We start from the raw sequence: 23,271 nt of genomic DNA, 5'->3' as shown, positions 1-23,271 counted from the left end.
GGGACAACCCAATTTTGTCCGGTACGAAACTAAAAACTCTGGAGAGTCCCAGTAAATTTTGGACAGTTGGTGGCAGGTACGAAACGGGAAGATAGGTGAACTGCATGTGATAAGATTGTGGATGGACGGGTAATAAGGTTGTCATCTTATAACGTCACATTCGGTAGCGTCTTGTCAATGTCATTATGAAATACTTATCCTACATATCTCCTCCGTCGCTTTTATTTGTCTTATTTCCCCGCGCGGTTTCTTCGAAACGTTTAGCGTAGCGACTACTCCCAATGGTGACTATCAGATGACTGATCCTGCCGCGCCGTGATTGAGAGCGGCAGGTCTCCGCAGTACAGTGGATTTCTGTACAAGAGCTCAGGATTAATATTCAACTCCATTTCGGGCTTCAGATAATCACAGCATGCCTAGCAGGGAATGCTTTTGAAGATAAGACGCGCCTGGGAACAAGTGGAGATTCGTGTTGCATGGTGTGAAATAAATGGCTTTATATGAGAGTTCATTGTGACACTCCGACTGCAGGATGTACTGAATGTAACAAGATGTTTTATTGTAGTGAAAGGGATTCAAAAAAAGTAGCTGCATTTTTCGGATACAGAGCTCCAAATTCTGTATTCCTGCAGTGACCACTAGGGGGCCCTTAGAGGCTAATGTATGCAGTAAGCTCCTAAGCTCCCTCTAGTGGTGACTGCAGGCATTAAAAAATAATAACCTTTATCACCAATTTAGGAAATTTGGAGCTGCATGTTAGAAAATCAAAGCCCCGGCCACGAGGTGGGTACACTAGATATTAATCAGTACCGAATTTTTGTCCAAAACACAAAAATCCAACCAAAGTCCTGTCCTTAAGCCTTATTAAAGGGGTTGTCCCCTATCAGAGAATCTTCATCTCCAGCTACAGTTTCTTATAAAAAAAACAAAAACAACAACCTGTTCTTTACTCACTGTCACCTGGTCCAGCATTGAGTCTCCGCCGCTCCTCCTGGTGTCTGTTATTGGCTGTAGCTCTGATGTCACCAGCCAATCAGCGAATGCCCCCTAAGAGCCGCTGCGATCACTGATTGGCTGCTCCGCTGTGGATGTGACATCAGCACTGCAGCCAATAGCAGACACCGGGAACAGCACCAGAGACTCAGCACTTGACCTGGGGAGGGGAAGTAAGGCACGGTTTGTTTTGTTATTTACAAGGAACTTAACTCCTACCAGGGAAAAAGCTTTTCTGAAAGGGCAACAAAAAAGGAGTGTTCCTTTATGGAGGCAGAGATAAGAGCTGCTGAGAAGAAGCGGCTGATCTATCCGTGTCTTAGTAATCTTCTGAATGGCCGTGTCGGCCCTTGTGTCAAGGGTTTCTGATGAGAAAACCCCTTTAAAGTTACAAATGAATGTTGACATCTATGGAGCAAATTTCAGGGCAGGTTTGTGGACTCAGAAGGGTCTTTGGGTGCTCTCTGGCACCATACCGGGGTGTGATGGCGACCTCTGCACCCCCACCGGCTACGCTCCTGCCTGCCCTGCAAGGCCAGCACTTTAGGAAAAACAATAAAAGAACTAAGAGGAGTCATCAATTTTCCGATGCATTGTGCGGCTTCCTCTGCAGTCACAGCGGGTTTAGGAGAAAGTCGCCTTTCGGCTGCTTATGGGAACCTCTGAGACTCCAGCACTCACTTTTCAAGGCGTAGTGCCCCTCTTCCGATGCGTCCTCGTGTCCATTATACTCTCGGCTGGCCAGCTGCCTGTTCGCCGTCTCTAGCCGATCTGCACAAAGACAGGAAACGAGGATGAAAGATTGGGAGCTGGAAAGAGTATTCCCTGACCCGACGGACTAACGAGAGGACCTCCGCTCCGCGCTGACCTTGTTATGGAGGATGGAACATACGTGTGGGGTAGGGGGGCTGGTTTAAAGGGAGTTTACTATTTTCTCAGTGCACTTTTTAGCTTCTTTGCGCTGTTGTAGTTGATTGACAGGTCTCTAAGGACACACAATGGAGAGAAAAGCTGGTTGGGGCGGCGTCAAACTAGTATCACCTCTGCCTATAGACCCGGTAGTGATGAGCGAACGTGCTTGGACAAGGTGTTATCTGAGCATGCTCGGGTGCTTACCAAGTCGGCGTGCTCGAATAATATGTTTGAGTCCCCGTTCGACAGCCGCTGCACATGCAGGGATTGTCCAACAAACAGGAACTCCGAATAGCCATTAAACCTGCAGGGAGAGCCTAATAAACAGGCAGTGTTGCGGTGAGACATGGTACTGCGAGGACTCGAATGTATTTTTCGATCACGCCGAAGTCACTCTGTTAGCATCAGAGCATGCTCAGATAACACCTTATCCCAGCACGTTCCCTCATCACCAGTCCCCAGTTCTCCAAACTACATAACTGTGCAGTCAAGCTTCGATTCGTGCTCTCCATAGTTTAGACAGCATGAATCGACTGACAAGTTCCCTTTGGGGACCCCAATTTCTCATTTTAAAAATCCATAATAGCCTCACAACCTTTAAACACAATGCAATTTCCATCAGAACCATACGGCACAAACATCTCCCGACAGACTGTGGTAAAATCTATTGGTCATCAAGCTCCGTCCATCCTTGAATATGAGGAGGAACGTTTGGAAGGATCTGACTAAAAAGACCTTGGCTGCTGTAATCCTCATTGAAATTCCCCTTTATTTTTATTTTTCTGCACAGCATACTCTTCGCTCCATTGCAGCCTCTGCTATTGGCTATGGAAATATTTTTTTAAAAAAAAGACCGTACCCTTTAAACTAAGTAATGGAATTAGGAGGCCACAACCTTCGAGGGAGAGCAGATGGGATCTAAGAGTATTGTGCAGCACCAGCATTTGGTGGGTGTCAGGAAGCTGCACCAAAAGCATGCTGGCTTCTTGTAGCTGGTGATTAGTGGACACAAGGTCTATGAACCTGTTCTGTGCCAATAAACAGGGCTTCAAAGGACAAGCTTTGTGCTAGCCACCTGGCCTTCATTCTTGGACTTTGGACTTATGCGGGGACCTTGGGTTGAGTCCATGGAGTGACTGCTGGCCGGTGAAGCAGACTGGCAGGAACTGATTGGATTGCCAGGTCAGAACCAAGAAGTAAAGATCTGGAACAACGTCGTCACGCAGAAGAATAGCAAAACACGGGGTAATGATAAAATAACGCCGAACGTGGGCGTTCTGACTGTTATGACATCACGATGGAGCGGCAGATCAGGACCCCATTACCTCTCAGGTCACGGTTGAAGTCGTGCAACCTCCGGATTTCACCCTCCAGCTTATTTTTCATGGCTTTATCTAGCGCCTCCCTCTTCGAAGAGGATTTCACCAGACTCTCGTAAGCTTCTGAAATCTTCTGGATTTCGGATTCAAACTAGGTAAAAAAGGAAATAAGGAAATGAGAAAAATGAAGATGTCCGTGAGGTGATGAGATGACGCTGCACAGTCATGGAAACATCTAAAAGATCATGGTAATATCCACTAAACAGATTTATGTGGCAACTTTGCAAACACTCTTAAATAGGGATTCACATCCCCAAGATCTTACCCCAATATGTAGTAGGTGTAATAATAATAATATTTGCAAATACCTGCAATTAGAAATGTAGTATAGTTCTTCTGATTAGCTATCTCACCCCATGAACAGGGCATTGCAGTGACATTGCAGTAGTATCCATAGTTACAACCACTCATACAGTGACAGTTAGATACCTATTAGTGGTGGTAACCATGGATACCTAAGCTACTGCAATGCCCTGCACATGGGGTAAGCGACATAGCAAATCAGAAGAACTGTACTACATTTCTAATTGCTGATATTATTACTACACCTACTACATATTGGGATAAGATCTTGGAGATAGGAATACCCCTTTAATCAACAAGAGCCTATTGTTTTGTGCTTACAGCACCAATGCACACATAATTATTATTATTATTATTTATTTATATAGCACCATTGATTCCATGGTGCTGTACATGAGAAGGGGTTACATACAAGTTACAAATATCACATACAGTAAACAAACTAACAATGACAGACTGATACAGAGGGGCGAGGACCCTGCCCTTGCGGGCTTACATTCTACAGGATTATGGGGAAGGAGACAGTAGGTTGAGGGTTGCAGGAGCTCCGGTGTTGGTGAGGCGGTAGCTCCGGTGTTGGTGAGGCGGGGTGTTGGTCACAGCTGATAATGCATTATGAGCTGTGCCATCACCTATTGTGAATGGTGGATCCTGTGTTATCTACTGTATATAGAGGTGTCATCAGTCATTGTACAGGAGGAGGAGGTGAGCTGTGCCATCACCTATTGTGAATGGTGGATCCTGTGTTATCTACTGTATATAGAGGTGTCATCAGTCATTGTACAGGAGGAGGAGGTGAGCTGTGCCATCACCTATTGTGAATGGTGGATCCTGTGTTATCTACTGTATATAGAGGTGTCATCAGTCATTGTACAGGAGGAGGAGGTGAGCTGTGCCATCACCTATTGTGAATGGTGGATCCTGTGTTATCTACTGTATATAGAGGTGTCATCAGTCATTGTACAGGAGGAGGAGGTGAGCTGTGCCATCACCTATTGTGAATGGTGGATCCTGTGTTATCTACTGTATATAGAGGTGTCATCAGTCATTGTACAGGAGGAGGAGGTGAGCTGTGCCATCACCTATTGTGAATGGTGGATCCTGTGTTATCTACTGTATATAGAGGTGTCATCAGTCATTGTACAGGAGGAGGAGGTGAGCTGTGCCATCACCTATTGTGAATGGTGGATCCTGTGTTATCTACTGTATATAGAGGTGTCATCAGTCATTGTACAGGAGGAGGAGGTGAGCTGTGCCATCACCTATTGTGAATGGTGGATCCTGTGTTATCTACTGTATATAGAGGTGTCATCAGTCATTGTACAGGAGGAGGAGGTGAGCTGTGCCATCACCTATTGTGAGTGGTGGATCCTGTGCTATCTACTGTGTATAGAGGTTTCCTTTCAATATAACCATCTATTAATATAGGTGATACAAGTATGATCTCTGAGGTGCTATCACTGAGAAGTGCTGCTGAGGATGTGTGACCCCAGATTCATGAACTGTCCGCTGTCTATAGGGGCTAGAGAGGTAATGTAGCAGCGGTCACACATGCTCAGTAAGGCTTCAATCACACAGGGGACCTTGGGCTATGGGTTCTCAGTGGGAAAGAGGAGAAATTCCATATTGTGTAAATCCAAACCACCATCCACATTAATGTCTATATACTTTTTAGCTACAAAAGTCCTTTTTTCACCACCTCAGTTCTGTAGCACTTTTCCTACGCAGCACAATGCAGATGTGATATAAACTTTATATACCGTATGTCTATAAGTAATAACGCTGCCGAGGCAAGGATGACATTACACGCCTACAGCTGTCATGGACCCTGCTGGAAAGTTACAATGGCGGCCCCGCAGATAACATCTTCACAGTCTACAACTCTATGTCGCTAGAAGTGCGCCGTACATTACAGGCGCAGATGAGTGCGGTAAAAAACCAGCAGAAGCCAAGTGTCAGCCATAAGTGACAGGCGCAGCAATCATAGAAACAACAGGAGCGGAGAAAGTCTATAAAGGAACAGGCTGCCAAGGAAAGACGTTAACCCCTCACTGTACTCACTACCCAGAAAGCCGCCATCTCCTGCTACTACAGGAAAACTATCAGCTGTGGAAAAATGCAAAAACGGCATCTGGCGGCAGGATGACACTGTTATTAGGGCACTATGGGACTGTTATTAGGAAATTATGATACTGTTATTGGGGCCACTATGACACTGTTATTGGGACACAATGACACTGTTATTAGGGCACTATGACACTTATCGGGGCACTACGGCGCTGTTATTGGGGCACTATAGTACTGTTATTGGGGCACTATGGCATTGTTGTTGGGGCCCTATGGCATTGTTATTGGGGCCCTATGGGACTGTTATTAGGAAATTATGATACTGTTATTGGGGCCACTATGACACTGTTATTAGGGCACTATGGGACTGTTATTAGGAAATTATGATACTGTTATTGGGGCCACTATGACACTGTTATTGGGACACAATGACACTGTTATTAGGGCACTATGACACTTATCGGGGCACTACGGCGCTGTTATTGGGGCACTATAGTACTGTTATTGGGGCACTATGGCATTGTTGTTGGGGCCCTATGGCATTGTTATTGGGGCCCTATGGCATTGTTATTGGGGCCACTATGACACTGTAATTGGGGCCCTATGGCATTGTTATTGGGGCACTATAGTACTGTTATTGGGGCACTATGGCATTGTTGTTGGGGCCCTATGACACTGTTATTGGGGCCACTATGACACTGTTATTGGGGCACTGTGGCATTGTTATTGGGGCACTATGACACTGTTATTGGGGCACTATGGCATTGTTATTGGGGCCCTATGGCATTGTTATTGGGGCCACTATGACACTGTTATTGGGGCACTATGGCACTGTTATTGGGGCACTATGGCATTGTTATTGGGGCCACTATGACACTGTTATTGGGGCCCTATGGCATTGTTATTGGGGCACTATGACACTGTTATTGGGGCACTATGGCATTGTTATTGGGGCACTATGGCACTGTTGTTGGGGCCCTATGGCATTGTTATTGGGGCCACTATGACACTGTTATTGGGGCACTATGACACTGTTATTGGAGCACTATGGCATTGTTATTGGGGCACTATGGCACTGTTATTGGGGCACTATGGCATTGTTATTGGGGCACTATAGTACTGTTATTGGGGCACTATGGCATTGTTATTGGGGCACTATGGCATTGTTATTGTGGCACTATGACACTGTTATTGGGGCACTATGGCACTGTTATTGGGGCACTATGGCATTGTTATTGTGGCACTATGACACTGTTATTGGGGCACTATGGCATTGTTATTGGGGCACTATAGTACTGTTATTGGGGCACTGTGGCATTGTTATTGGGGCACTATGGCATTGTTATTGTGGCACTATGACACTGTTATTGGGGCACTATGGCATTGTTATTGTGGCACTTTGACACTGTTATTGGGGCACTATGGCATTGTTATTGTGGCACTATGACACTGTTATTGGGGCACTATGGCATTGTTATTGGGGCACTATGACACTGTTATTGGAGCACTATGGCATTGTTATTGTGGCACTATGACACTGTTATTGGGGCACTATGGCATTGTTATTGGGGCACTATGGCACTGTTATTGGGGCACTATGGCATTGTTATTGGGACACAATGACACTGTTATTAGGGCACTATGACACTTATCGGGGCACTACGGCGCTGTTATTGGGGCACTATAGTACTGTTATTGGGGCACTATGGCATTGTTATTGGGGCACTATGGCACTGTTGTTGGGGCCCTATGGCATTGTTATTGGGGCCACTATGACACTGTTATTGGGGCACTATGACACTGTTATTGGAGCACTATGGCACTGTTATTGGGGCACTATGACACTGCTATTGGGCCACTATGACACTGTTATTGGAGCACTATGGCATTGTTATTGGGGCACTATGGCACTGTTATCGGGGCACTATGGCATTGTTATTGGGGCACTATGGCACTGTTATCGGGGCACTATAGTACTGTTATTGGGACACTATGGCACTGTTATTGGGGCGCTATGGTACTGTTATTGGGGAACTATGGCACTGTTATTGGAGCACTATGGCATTGTTTTTGGGGCACTATGGCACTGTTATTGGGGCCCTATGGCATTGTTATTGGGGCACTATGACACTGCTATTGGGCCACTATGACACTTATCGGGGCACTATGGCACTGTTATTGGGGCACTATGGCACTGTTATTGGGGAACTATGGCACTGTTATTGGGGCCCTATGGCATGGTTATTGGAGCACTATGGCACTGTGATTGGGGCACTATGGCATTGCCCTTTGGGCACTATGGCACTGTTATTGGGGCACTATGGCATTGTTATTGGGGCACTGTGGCACTGTTTTTAGGGAACTGTGACACTGTTATTGGGGCACTATGGCACTGTTATTGGGGCACTATGGCACTGTTATTAGGAAATTATGATACTGTTATTGGGGCACTATGGCACTGTTATTGGGGCACTATGGCATTGTTATTGGGGCACTATGACACTGTTATTGGGAATCTATGGCACGGTTATTGGGGCACTATGACACTGTTATTGGGGCACTATGGCATTGTTATTAGGAAATTATGACACTGTTATTGTGACACTATGACACAGTTATTGTGACACTATGACACTGTTATTGGGGCACTATGACACTGTTATTGGGGTACTATGGCATTGTTATTGGGGCACTATGGCACTGTTATTGGGACACTGTGCAATTGTTATTGGGGCACTCTTACACTGTTATTGGGGCACTGTGGCACTGTTCTTGGGCAATTATGACACTGTTATTGGGGCACTATGGCATTGTTATTAGGAAATTATGACACTGTTATTGTGACACTATGACACAGTTATTGTGACACTATGACACTGTTATTGGGGCACTATGACACTGTTATTGGGGTACTATGGCATTGTTATTGGGGCACTATGGCACTGTTATTGGGACACTGTGCAATTGTTATTGGGGCACTCTTACACTGTTATTGGGGCACTATGGCATTGCTCTTGGGGCACTATGACACTGTTATTGGGGCACTATGGCACTGTTATTGGGGTACTATGGCACTGTTATTGGGGCACTATGACACTGTTACTGGGGCACTATGGTAGTGTTATTGGGAAATTATGACACTGGGGCACTATGACACTTATTGGGGCACTATAGCACTGTTATTGGGGCACTATGACACTTATTGGGGTACTATAGCACTGTTATTGGGGCACTATGACACTTATTGGGGCACTATGGCACTGTTCTTGGGACATTGTGCAATTGTTATTGAGGCACTATTACATTGTTATTGGAGCACTGTGGCACTGTTCTTGGGGAACTATGACACTGTTATTGGGGCACTATGGCACTGTTATTGGGAAATTATGACACTGTTATTGGGGCACTATTACATTGTTATTGGGGCACTATGGTACTGTTATTGGGAAATTATGACACTGTTATTGGGGCACTATGACACTTATTGGGGCACTATGGCACTGTTCTTGGGACACTGTGCAATTGTTATTGGGGCAATATTACATTGTTATTGGAGCACTGTGGCACTGTTCTTGGGGCACTATGACACTGTTATTGGGGCACTATGACACTGTTATTGGGGCACTATGGCACTGTTATTGGGGCACTATGGCACTGTTATTGGGGCACTATAACACTGTTATTGGGGCACTATGACACTGTTATTGGGGCACTATGGCACTGTTATTGGGGCACTATGACACTGTTATTGGGGCACTATGACACTGTTATTGGGGCACTGTGGAATTGTTATTTGGGTCACTATGGCACTGTTCTTGGGACACTGCAATTGTTATTGGGGCACTATTACACTGTTATTGGGGCACTATGGCACTGTTCACACGGGCACCACTGGATCATAATTATAGTAAGTGCAAAGGTTGCAGTCACGCTCAGGTCCTAAAGCATAGTGGGTATTTTGTTTTTTCTCATTCAAATTTTTTTTATTGTTTTTATAATACAGAACAAAACAATCATATCAACAGGTTCATACAAACACACCATATGGCATATGAGCTACTGAAATAGAGAATTGTTTAGTTACATGAAAGAAAACAACTCCACGCGGTGTACTATTTTGTCTTTTCCTCCCCTTCTTCCATGAGCCATAACTTATTTTTTCTAGTTTTCTATTGATATAGCCACAGGAGGGCTTGTTGTTTTTGTTTTTTTTGCAAGACGGGTTGTAGGTTTGGTTGACACCATTCGATATGCTGAAAAATGTGAACAAATGAATTCCAAGTGGAGTGAAATGACCTGATAACTTTTTTTTCTCCAGGGCAGGTCGCTTATGGAGAGAAAAAACTTGTAAAATTTTGTTTATATTTTTGTGGTTTAAAAAATTAAAAACTTTGTAAAGAAAAAGAGTTCTGACATTTTCTGAGACCCGCAGCCTTTTTCGAGAGGGCTTGTTTTGAATAGTAAGCTATAGGGGTTTTTTTGTACCATTTTGGGGTACAAACACTGTTTTAGTTGCCTCTTCTTCCTTTTTTTATTTGAGGATGACTGGTAAAATGCGAATTATGTAAGTCATGGGGGTGGGGGTTGGGGAAGAAAGGGTAATGGGAGTCTGAATGGGTCCCACATGTCAGAGGTTGCCAACTAAGTGGTTAAACAGCAGTAATCTTAGCCAACACCAGCCTTCTCCTTCTATGTTGGAAATGGATGAAATGGGTTGTCCATCTTTGGGGTACATGTCTGCAGTCGCTCAATATGACTGAAGACTTGTGAATCCTCACAGCGCGCAGTGTGCACGCCATCAGGATTTTTCAGTGCCGGTGCGAGTGCCGAGCATATGACGGTAAGTATATGATTTGCATGCATGTGGTCACGTGCAGACTAGACGTGTGCAGCGTCATTCAATGCAAGTGAATTAAGCGAGGTCGGACAAGTCTAGTTGGAATGTGGCCGGAAGTACTCACCAACCACCCGAGCTGCCGCCTCACCAACCACCCGAGCTGCCGCCCCACCACCCAAGCTGCCGCCTCACCACCACCAGAGCTGCCGCCTCACCAACCACCTGAGCTGCCGCCTCACCACCACCAGAGCTGCCGCCTCACCACCACCAGAGCTGCCGCCTCACCAACCACCTGAGCTGCCGCCTCACCACCACCAGAGCTGCCGCCTCACCACCACCACCAGAGCTGCCGCCTCACCAACCACCTGAGCTGCCGCCTCACCACCAGCAGAGCTGCCGCCTCACCACCACCCGAGCTGCCGCCTCACCACCACCAGTGCTGCAGCACACCCACCTCCTGTCTCTTCCCCATTATCCTGAAAAATGTAAGTCTGCAAGGACAGGGTCCTCTCCCCTCTGTACCAGTCTGTCACTGTAAATTTGTTTACTATTAATGATATCTATAACTCTGTATGTAACCCCTTTTCACATGTACAGCACCATGGAATTAATGGCACTATATAAATAAATAATAATAATAATAATAAAGTGCGCAGATCGCAACCAAGTGACAGTGTTGGGGGCCATGTAGGAGATTTTGCATTTGGGGCCCACAAGCGTCACCAAGGTGGTAATTATTAGGGAACACTAGTGATTATTACGGCATTGTTTAGGAGCTCATCCTGACTTTTATTGGAAACACTTTACCATTGTTTTAGTCTTATTTACTGATGCTTATTTTAGGGCTCGTTGCCGTTGTTCACACTCTGGTGACATTTACACGGGCACATTATTGTTGCTTAGCACCCTTAGACTATTTTTGGCTGATCCTGGGGCAGATTTTATGGGCACTCTGGTGGAAATTAGTAATGCACACCTTTCTGGGCCCCTAGGTGCAACATTTACTAGTGCTGGTTACAGAAGCACTGTGCCCTGTCTGTGAGGATAGCATCCAGCTGGTGGGGAGATCATAGCAGCATCCATGGGGCAATCTGGTAGTGTTTTCAAGGGCGCACTAATATTATGTGATTCTGCAGGTCTCATTTATACAATGACACCATTTTGGCACTATTAATGGAGCCCTATTAGCTATATTTTGGGGGCTGTTCACATTGGTGACATTTGCAGTGGCACATTGGTGTCGCCGGGTAGCTCTGTACCAGCACTTTTGCAGCTGTTGGTGGAATCTGCAAGGACAGATTGGTTTTGCTCACACGCGTGGTGGTAATAGGTGGGAATGAGCACTATGTTGGGGGTCATCCTAGTGCTTTTTCTGCGGACACTCCAATTATGGTGGCAAGCAGAATGGGGCTTATGTGAAAATTTCTAAAGCTTCCCTAACAACTATTCAGAAAATAGGGCATCATCCGAGGCTACCAAAAAAATGAAATAAATAATATAGATATATTTAATTTTTTTCTCCAAACCTCTCCTACCCAACAAGGTATTACCATTTTGATTTTTTGTCACGGACCTATTCAAGTGAACAAGCGAGTTATATCCACAAATTGGATAAAAATAGAACAATTCTCCATTTTTATTCCTGATTTCCTGAAGACGATTAGTCCACTTCCATTGGAGCTGACATGCAGTACCTGAGAATAGTCGCTATTTAGTTTGTGGCGCTGTTTACATTCGGCCACCGCTGGATGTGATGACAGCTGATTGTGGGGTGTGGGATGTCAGGCCCACACTGATCTGAAATTTCACAGTCCAAAACAACCTCTTTACACAGCAACTAAATCATTTTTATTAACCCTGCTGTTGTCTTTGGTCTGGGGAGACCGATTTTGAACTTTGGTATTTTTGGGGGTGTTCAAGATGCGGTTCTGAAACTTGTGGTTGATTGACTTAAATGAGGATGGGTCGGTCGGCCACGGGTTTCAGAGCCGCATCTTGAATATTTTAAAGAATATTGAAGTTCAAGGTCGGTCGTTTTTGACCGAAGACAACAGCAGGGTTAAATTATTTAGTCCAGTGTGGAAAATTATGAAACTTCACAAGTCACTTTACTAGGGGATTGGTCTTCATTTCTGTAAACAAATAACATGTAAGTTGCTCCTGAACTTTGCTTTTCCCCAGCCTGTTTGCTGCCTTCAGCTGCATTGATATCAGAACATACGCACTTGGAGTACAGCTGATGGAAGTGATAGGTCAGCTCAGCTCCTGTGACTCACTTAGGCTTCCATCAGATGTAAGTTTTCTGAGAGCACACGAGAAAAACGGACTGAATTTCAGAGGTTGGGCATTTTTGTTCACTGATGAGACAAAAAAAGTTTCTCCAACTTCTCAAATCTATCAGTCAATGAAAAGAGGACAGAACATGGATGGTATCCCAGTGCTGTCTGATTTTTTTCATTTGGATCCTAGACTTTCAGTGTCAACTTTGATCTGACACTAAAATCAATATCAAATATGTCACTGCTTGGCGAAATGATGGATGAAAGATCTGTAGGAAGATCTATCTTAAGCCTAGATAGGTCTACCAGGGTCTTCTCCGCCATCATCTTGATTGCATCAAGCCATCAGGTTGCTGGTCTTCCTCTTCGCTTTGTTCCTTCTATTCTTCCAACCATGATGTCCTTCTCCAGTGATTGCTCTCTTCGTATGATGTGTTAAAAGTAGTCAAGTCGTAGCTTGGTGATCCTTGACTCGAGTGACATGTCTGGCTTAATTTATTTGTTCTTCTTCTTCTCCAGCACCACATTTCAATGTTGATTCTTCTTCTGTCTTGTTTCTTTTTCGTCCAGGTTTTGCATCCATATGTTACCACTGAAAAGACCAAACTATGTACTTGCCGTATCTACGTCACCAGTGAAATGTTCCTCGTTTTGAAGACCTTGTCCAGTGACTTCAGCGTTTATTTGCCCATAGCTATTCTCCTATTGACTTTCGGTGTTGTTGCGGCTGTCACGATTCCACCCCTCAGTGTGTCTGGACCCAGTTACTGACGTCTCAGCCGTCCAATCGGGCGTGCTGAAGTTGTTAGTCCTTTGATTGACAGCTCAATCGTCCAGTCTGGTGCAGGGGCGTGCTGAGCTGCTGGCAGTTTGATTGACACCTCGGCCGTCCAATCTGATTCGGAGGTGCTGAGTCGTCTTCAGATGTTCTTTGTCCAGCTACTTAGATGGGCTGTCAGTCCCACATCCCTGTCGGATGTAGCTTCAGCTATGTGTGGTTGGTTTTCTCTGTGCCTAGTACCGTATTTGCTTGATGATCTTTCGCTGTCTGACCTTGAACCTCATTCTGACCATCCGTCTGTTGAACCCCTTTGCTCTGATCCGCCATCCTCCTGGTACCGCAGACCGTTACCTGACTAGGCCTTTGTCTCTTCCCTCTGTTTATGACGTACCCTCCTGGCTTTTGACCTCGGAATTCTTGACTATCCCAACTCACGGATTGTCCGTGAGAAGTGACTCCGCGTCACAGTTGCATCTTGAGAGGTCTTTAGGTGCAAATATACCCCAGTGATGTAATATTATAGTTGGAAGGGTCAGAAAATAGTCTCTCTCCTCCCTTGGCATAAAAAAAGGAGCAATGAACTATGAAGCTATAGAACAGTTGTATACATACAGAAAACGTAAGCAATAAAAGCAGCAAGAATTATGACTTTCATAATTTTTTTTTTAAAGAATTTAAAGGGATTAGTCATAGTGTATCACCACAACTAAACTTTTCTCCGGCAGTGGAACAGTTAGCTTGTGATAACCATGGCAACAGGATATAATAAGATTGGCTTTATGCCGAATTCCTGTGGTTTCCTCAATCCTGCAAAGGTAAATATGTCGGCCCCATAACATCACTCTGCTCCAGCACAGAGCCAGCCTTTCATGTCTGGGTTATCAACATCCCGGCACATGAGCGCAACCACAATATCTGTGAGGGCGGCTTTTGTCCGCTGTGACATGTGAAGGGAGGGCGGACATGGCATGAACATCATGCTTCTCTGAGGTTCGGCAATGTCCTTTTAATCTCCCTCTGTTCACTGATGGAGCCTGAGGCCGAGACTCTTCTCACCACTTACACAGTGAATTTGGCCATAGCGATCAATAATCACATGGATGAACGTCAATCAGAGATACAAGATAGCGGTGCCCTTAAAAAGGACCTGTCACTTGCCATAAATATGTAATTCCTGTTCCCCTGAATCCGGCAATGTTTTTCTTTTGTTTCTACGCCTCTCCATTCCTGAGATATGGCCTCTTATCCTCTGTATTATAAATCTAGTCTTTTTAGCCAACTGGGCATAGTTCTCAAAAATACGCCCCCCAGAGAAGAGCAGATGACCACGCCCACTTGGCTAACAAGATCAGACTTACATATAGTGAAAAGGGGCCACATCTTAGGAATGGAGAGGCGCAGGAACAAAAGAAAAACAATGCCGGATTCAGGAGAAGAGCGGCATTTACACCAGGAAACAAAAAAAATGATAAATACAAATTATGGTTAGTCAAACGGGGCACTGATAGCAGTCGCGCCAGAATCCTGGTGAAAGTCCCACTGCCACATGAGAAGACCCCAATATACAAATGACACACGATAGGTGGTGGACCTTATTACAGATTTTGCATTGGAGACCATGACCTGCTTGTGTATTAGTGTAACTTTTGTTTTAGAGGATTTAACCATGCTGTCTAATAATTATGAGATTAATTTATTATATAGTTGCAATCTACAGAAAGCAAACATCAAAATCAACTCTCAATCCCCTCTAGAAGGGACCAGCGCCCTACCTCCACCCCGAGGCAACCATGACCAACTTTCCCTCAAGTGCAGGCAAACAGCTGCGCTCCTATAAACCTAGTCTGCCAAGTGTTCACACCTTACCAGCTGACTCCACATGTGAGGCTGTATGGCATCTGCTAGGCCTCATTTAGACATCACAGAACATGGACCCATAAATGTCTATGGAGCTGTTTCTGTTTGGAGATCTAGAGGTGGTCTTTATGAGAGGTTTTACAGTATTGCTTGAAACAAAAAGATTGTATTCTGCATCACTTCTATGGGGCCTGTGAGTCACGAGGGCCTCGTCCCAGCACCTGGCTCACCTGCCCTGGCATCATACTTTATTATGTATCTGCATCCTGGATACAGATACAGTTGAAAGCAATGATGGAACAAGGAGTCTTCAGCTCCTTCTTCCATCATTCTCCAGCTGAGTCTGAGCGCTGACGTCTCAGCGCAGCGGGCGCGATGACGTCACTACATTGTGCCCAAGGGTTGTGTGGGGGCCATCATATTATGTGGAGGGTTGTGTGGGGGCCATCATATTATGTGAAGGGTTGTGTGGGGGCCATCATATTATGTGGAGGGTTGTGTGGGGGCCATCATATTATGTGGAGGGTTGTGTGGGGGCCATCATATTATGTGGAGGGTTGTGTGGGGGCCATCATATTATGTGGAGGGTTGTGTGGGGGCCATTATATTATGTGGAGGGTTGTGTGGGGGCTATCATATTATGTGGAGGGTTGTGTGGGGGCTATCATATTATGTGGAGGGTTGTGTGGGGGCCATCATATTATGTGAAGGGTTGTGTGGGGGCCATCATATTATGTGGAGGGTTGTGTGGGGGCTATCATATTATGTGGAGGGTTGTGTGGGGGCTATCATATTATGTGGAGGGTTGTGTGGGGGCCATCATATTATGTGGAGGGTTGTGTGGGGGCCATCATATTATGTGGAGGGTTGTGTGGGGGTCATCATATTATGTGGAGGGTTGTGTGGGGGCCATCATATTATGTGGAGGATTGTGTGGGGGCCATCATATTATGTGGGGGCCATCATATTATGTGGAGGGTTGTGTGGGGGCTATCATATTATGTGGAGGGTTGTGTGGGGGCCATCATATTATGTGGAGGGTTGTGTGGAGGCCATCATATTATGTGGAGGGTTGTGTGGGGGCCATAATATTATGTGGAGGGTTGTGTGGGGGCCATCATATTAAGTGGAGGGTTGTGTGGGGGCCATCATATTAAGTGGAGGGTTGTGTGGGGGCCATCATATTATGTGGAGGGTTGTGTGGGGGCCATCATATTATGTGGAGGGTCGTGTGGGGGCTATCATATTATGTGGAGGGTTGTGTGGGGGCTATCATATTATGTGGAGGGTTGTGTGGGGGCCATCATGTTATGTGGAGGTATAATGTATAGAACCAGCCACATTTAAATACAAAGATCACCAATATATTAACTCAAAATAAATATTGAAAAGATAGGAGGACTAGAGTTTTCATATATTAAAAAATTCTATTATTTATTTATGTCAAAAAAGTTTTTTTTATAGTAAACATAATACAAAGATTATATAAATAAATAAATCCAATGTTTAATTAAATATCATATGCATAGAGATTGATCCTAAAAGGTGACAACATAGAGCAGCCGCCAGCCAGGACAAATGTAACACAGTGCTGAAAACTATGTCTACATGAACAATGTGTCAAATCATAGGCTCACAATCCTAATACAATAGGAAAAAAGTAATAGCAAGGTGCTAGTTAAGCCATACAATTAGTTCCAAGCCAAAAAGACACAATTCGGTTCTCGTAGTGCAGCGCTGTTTCAGAGAGACACACAAACATAAACTAGATAAGGGGTTAATTGCCCATGACGGTGTCTCTGTTTGAATCCAGTCCCGGGGGTGACCACTCACCCCGACGCGCATTTTGCAAGCGTGATTGTCGCTTCATCAAGGGGGCGTGCACTGTGTTACATATGTCCTGGTTGGCGGCTGCTCTATGCTGTCACCTTTTAGGATCAATCTCTATGAATATGATATTTAATTAAACATTGGATTTATTTATTTAAAGAATCTTTGTATTATGTGTACTATAAAAAAAACTTTTTGACATAAATAAATAATAGAATTTTTTAATATATGAAAACTCTAGTCCTCCTATCTTTTCAATATTATGTGGAGGGTTGTGTGGGGGCCATCATATTATGTGGAGGGTTGCGTGGGGGCCATCATATTATGTGGAGGGTTGTGTGGGGGCCATCATATTATGTGGAGGGTTGTGTGGGGGCCATCATATTATGTGGAGGGTTGTGTGGGGGCCATCATATTATGTGGAGGGTTGTGTGGGCGCCATCATATTATGTGGAGGGTTGTGTGGGGGCCACCATATTATGTGGAGGGTTGTGTGGGGGCCATCATATTATGTGGAGGATTGTATGGGGGCTATCATATTATGTGGAGGGTTGTATGGGGGCTATCATATTATGTGGAGGGTTGTGTGGGGGCCATCATACTGTGTTTTGAGGATTGTGGGGCCATTATACTGTGTTGGTGTCATTGTGTAGGCATGATACAGTGTTGGGGTCACTGTGGGGGAATATTACCTTATTACCTTGCGGGGTGGGCATACTGAGTTATCATACTGTGCGTGTGGAGGGTATTCACTGTTGGGGTATCTTACTGTGTTTAGAGTGCACTTTTGTAGGAATCATACTTGATGGGGGCCATGAAAAGAGTATCTTAATGCGTGGAAACACTAAGGGCTTCAAAAGGAGCCAAATTACTTTATAAGGCTACGTTCACATTAGCGTTTTGCGGGGCTGCGTCGGGCGCAGCCGCGGCGACGCATGCGTCATGCTCCCCTATATTTAACATGGGGGCGCATGGACATGCGTTGCATTGCGTTTTGTGGCGCATGCGTCTTTTTTGGCGCACGCGTCAGGGCACAGAGAACGTAGCCTAAGAGCTGCAAAGTTGTTTGATATGCTCGTCTGTGACCCCGCCAAATATTTTTTGGTGAGTGTCCCAATTAGGACTTTCTACACCCCTAATGTATCACATAATACCATATACTCTTATTTTACATTTTGTGGTACGATATGTGTAACGAACAAATAAGTGCCTTCCCCGTTATCATCAAAGTGGTAATCCAGATTTGAGCCAAGTCATTTTAGACAATCTGGGTACTAAGTATACCCTACCCAACAGTTCTAGGATTTAACACCAGGTTGCTGGGAATGAAACCGGCGGTACCAAGTCTGTCAGTATCAGGGGCCAAACTGGTATTTTAAGGAAGCTAATTAGCTGTGCTCATGGGGTGACGATGTTTGTTTTTTGATGGATTGGGGTAAGTTATATTTTCGGAGATATATCAGTTGAGATGGGGGAGACTCTGGAATGGCGCGGCGTGCACACAATTTATATTCTCTACCCAGCTTTGGGGTGAAAAGGGGGTCACTGTGCAGGGTGCACAGCGCTGAGTGCGGGAACTGGGCTCCCTACACGCAGTGAAGACGCTGCAGCCATATGTGCAGCAAGTTCCAGCTGTTACTACATGCAGAAAAATAAACTAGAGTTTGGAAGCTTTCTCCAAGTAGTAAACACTTTTCGGGGATTTCGACACTTCTCTAAGCTTTTAAGTGACCGAAGCCAAGAGACGGGATCTGATAAATCTGAGCTGTTATACATTAGGAAAAGTCTTTATTAGTGCAAGTAATGGTGGCTAAAGCGGTTGTCAAAAAGGACGACAACAAAAAAATCTATGTATAGTACCTGTAAGTACTCTATTCACTCTACGACAGTATTCGAGAGTAAAAAAAGTCACAAAATGGGGACACAAAATATCCAACTGTGTGCTACAATATACCTTTTATATAAGGTTTACTCATAGTAATGCAATTGACTTATTAGTTTTTGTTCACTCAGATTATAACCTTTATTTTGTGACTCTAGTATAATTTGCTAGCGCTAAATTTACTTTACCTTTCTAAAAAATTTTATATTTTCACTACAAAGTGCACCACACAGAAAAACTGTAACAGTTATTGTATAGTGTTTGTAAAAACAAGCATTTTTCCAATTTACTGCTAATTAAAATGTGATGCCATTCTTGAGATATTAACACTTTTCTTTTGTTTACAGCTTGTTGCCTGGGAAACCGACCACCGCTGCTGTCTAGCTTGTAAACACTGCGTTGTATTTTGCTTGGATTAGGAGGTAATTGTGCGCTCCAGTGATCCTAGCCAACTTCAAAATAACGCTTACAGGCTCAATAGGAAAGGGCTTGAAAGTAGTGCGCATGAACTACTGTCTAGCAGTAGTGGTCGGTCTCCAAGGCAACGAGTAAACAAAGGAAAAGTGTTAATATCTCAGGAACGGATCACAATTTTAATAAGCAGTAAATTGCAAAATTGCTTGCATTTACAAGCTCTATTCGATAACATGGGAATAAACTCTTACATTTTTGGATATCACATTCTAGCTGATATACAACATACCTTTTGGAGTTTATCTGTTTTCTCATAGCAGATTTCTAGGTGCTGCCTCAGGCTGCTGTTCTCCTTGGTAACCATCTCCACCATTTGATGCGCTCGTTCCACAAGGGCTTCAGGTGGAAGCTGCGGGCCCAGAGACGGAGATTGGGATGGAGCGAGATGTGATGCCATAGTCATTGTTGAGTGCAGGGAGCCGCTGACTGAGGACACTTGTGATGACATAGGACTGTGTTGCTGAAATGGGACAGAGGTGAACAGCATCGGAGGATGCTGCCGGCTGCAAAATAAATGCCAATATAAGATATTAGTCTTTTACATCGCTCCCGCCATGTGTGAGGCTTTAGGTGGCCGTACGATGTTTACTGTATACCACAGGTATAAAAAACTGTAATATTGGCCAAGGCCACCGATCAGACACCACGGCTTTCCAATTGTTTAAATTGCAGACTAAGTGAAATTGCATGAAAAATGCAAATCTTCTTAGTGAATGGCGTGCTGCTGAGCATGTGCAACCACCACTCTCATTACTGTCCATAGGAGTGGTGGTCGCACATTCACTGTGCTAAGTTTCATGTCTTCATGCTGTATATGTGTCTTTTCATTGAAATACTGTAAAAAAAAAACATACAATCGCATTGTGCTATTGGCATAACATGTATTAAAGCCTTGAAGCCTGTTCCTTAAAAACATATTGTGACTATGATCACAGTGATCTGCCATCAGCATGTGATAGAGCAGTAGAAAATGAGAATATTCATATATATAGAATGGTAGCTAGGCTCACTAGGATGCACACAGAGGTAGCTGTCTCTTTAAATTTTCCACTGGTTTATTGAGGTACAGCATAAACCAGGGCAGGGATAGCAACATAAACATGGCCTTTCTGGCCAAATGGGAAAACAACGGGGATTCGCCCGCTCAAAAAACAAACATAAAAAAGGTTAAATTTTCCTTATTCTCAAACACAGCTCTGGAGCTCCCATCTCCAGGCACACCCAACACAGAATGAGCAAGAAGGCTGTGTATTTAACCTCTGGACTTCACCCTAGGGGTGGAGATATGGTGACCATACTCCCACACCTCAGGTGTTCAATAAACCTAGCCCTAAACATGGCTGATTAACTCTGCTCAGCACTTAGTGTGCTAGAGTATTTCTCTAGGTTCATATCATTGAAGCTAATACTCTCAATTATATGTCATGTAATCTCATATAATTATATATATATATATATATATATATATATCATATCTCCCTTCCAGTACTTTGCCAGTGACTTTGTTACATATCCCCCCTCCTCTGCCCAAAGCCAGGGGGTGTTTTGGCACCTTCAGTCACTAGACAGGGAAGTCTAGACGAGGGCATCTGCGTTACCATGCAGTTGCCCCAGCCTGTGCTCCACATGAAAGTTGAAGTCCTGGAGCCTTAGAAACCATCTAGTCATCCGGGCATTCTTCCCCTTCCTTTCTCTTATCATCTCAGAATACAGATTTACATGGATAAAAGTCAGGTTATACTGAATACTTTCCCACAAATCTATATATCTACAGTGCCTACAAGTAGTATTCAACCCCCTGCAGATTTAGCAGGTTTACACATTTGGAATTAACTTGGCATTGTGACATTTGGACTGTAGATCAGCCTGGAAGTGTGAAATGCACTGCAGCAAAAAAGAATGTTATTTCTTTGTTTATTTTTTTTTTAAGTTGTGAAAAGTCTTTTCAGAGGGTCATTTATTATTCAACCCCTCAACCCACCAGAATTCTGTTTGGTTCCCCTAAAGTATTAAGAAGTAGTTCAGGCACAAAGAACAATGAGCTTCACATGTTTGGATTAATTATCTCTTTTTCCAGTCTTTTCTGACTATTTAAGACCCTCCCCAAACTTGTGAACAGCACTCATACATGGTCAACATGGGAAAGACAAAGGAGCATTCCAAGGCCATCAGAGACAAGATCGTGGAGGGTCACAAGGCTGGCAAGGGGTACAAAACCCTTTCCAAGGAGTTGGGCTCCACTGTTGGGAGCATCATCCGGAAGTGGAAGGCTTATGGAACTACTGTTAGCCTTCCACGGCCTGGACAGCCTTTGAAAGTTTCCTCCCGTGCCGAGGCCAGGCTTGTCTGAAGAGTCAAGGCTAACCCAAGGACAACAAGGAAGGAGCTCCGGGAAGATCTCATGGCAGTGGGGACATTGGTTTCAGTCAATACCATAAGTACGTACTCCACCGCAATGGTCTCCGTTCCAGATGAGCCCGTAAGGTACCTTTACTTTCAAAGCGTCATGTCAAGGCTCGTCTACAGTTTGCTCATGATCACTTGGAGGACTCTGAGACTGATTGGTTCAAGGTTCCCTGGTCTGATGAGACCAAGATCGAGATCTTTGGTGCCAACCACACAAGTGACGTTTGGAGACTGGATGGCACTGTATACAACCCCAAGAATACCATCCCTACAGTCAAGCATGGTGGTGGCAGCATCATGCTGTGGGGCTGTTTCTCAGCCAAGGGGCCTGGCCATCTGGTCCGCATCCATGGGAAGATGGATAGCACGGCCTACCTGGAGATTTTGGCCAAGAACCTCCGCTCCTCCGTCAAGGATCTTAAGATGGGTCGTCATTTCATCTTCCAACAAGACAATGACCCAAAGCAGACAGCCAAGAAAACCAAGGCCTGGTTCAAGAGGCAAAAAATCAAGGTGTTGCAGTGGCCTAGTCAGTCTCCTGACCTTAACCCAATTGAAAACTTGTTGGAAGGAGCTCAAAATTAAAGTCCACATGAGACACCCAAAGAACCTAGATAACTTGGAGAAGATCTGCATGGAGGAGTGGGCCAAGATAACTCCAGAGACCTGTGCCGGCCTGATCAGGTCTTATAAAAGACGATTATTAGCTGTAATTGCAAACAAAGGTTATTCCACAAAATATTAAACCTAGGGGTTGAATAATAATTGACCCACACTTTTATGTTTAAAATTTATAAAAATTTAACTGAGCAACAAAACTTTTTGGTTTGTAAGATTTATGCATCTGTTAATAAATCCTGCTCTTGTTTGAAGTTTGAAGGCTCTAACTTATTTGCATCTTATTAAACCTGCAGGGGGTTGAATACTACTTGTAGGCACTGTATCTGCTCGCTTCCTCCTGTTCGATTGCATACTGCCCACGGATAGGACTGCATGAACAACGTGACAGGTTCCCTTTAACAAGCAAATAATAATGTTCAATTTCTTTACCTGCTCATATTTAGTATCGCCATTCCTTTCCAGAGCATATTCAATTATTAATCCCAGTGATATACAGTAGCTCCCACGTCCTGGCTAATCCCACATGAAGGTATGAATATTTTTAATGACTTTTTATAACATTACATTTATGTGCTGTGCCATAGAGCATGAGAAAGGGGAAGGATAATTTTTCACTTTTATGAGAAAGTTGTCATCTGGCAGAACCAGTG

General features: G+C 44.4%; 1 protein-coding gene across 4 annotated transcripts in view; it reads right to left on the bottom strand.

Moving 5' to 3' along the window:
• AMOTL1 (angiomotin like 1) overlaps window positions 1-23,271 on the bottom strand; it is a 183,951-nt gene that overhangs the window by 21,691 nt on the left and 138,989 nt on the right. For all 4 annotated transcript variants that reach the window (XR_011319439.1, XM_069759173.1, XM_069759171.1 and 1 more), the window contains 3 exons: window positions 19,824-20,097; window positions 3,231-3,375; window positions 1,675-1,764 (listed from right to left, as the gene is read on the bottom strand). Coding sequence is in view for 3 of the 4 variants with exons in the window: in XM_069759173.1 (XP_069615274.1) it covers window positions 1,675-1,764; window positions 3,231-3,375; window positions 19,824-20,097 (509 nt within the window). In the remaining variant the exon portion in view is untranslated. The remainder of the gene's footprint in view (window positions 1-1,674; window positions 1,765-3,230; window positions 3,376-19,823; window positions 20,098-23,271) is intronic.

This window comes from Ranitomeya imitator, chromosome 3 (genome assembly GCF_032444005.1).
Source record: "Ranitomeya imitator isolate aRanImi1 chromosome 3, aRanImi1.pri, whole genome shotgun sequence".
Taxonomy (NCBI): domain Eukaryota; kingdom Metazoa; phylum Chordata; class Amphibia; order Anura; family Dendrobatidae; genus Ranitomeya; species Ranitomeya imitator.
Note: the sequence above shows the minus strand (reverse complement) of the source record. Positions and strands in the feature narration are given on the sequence as shown.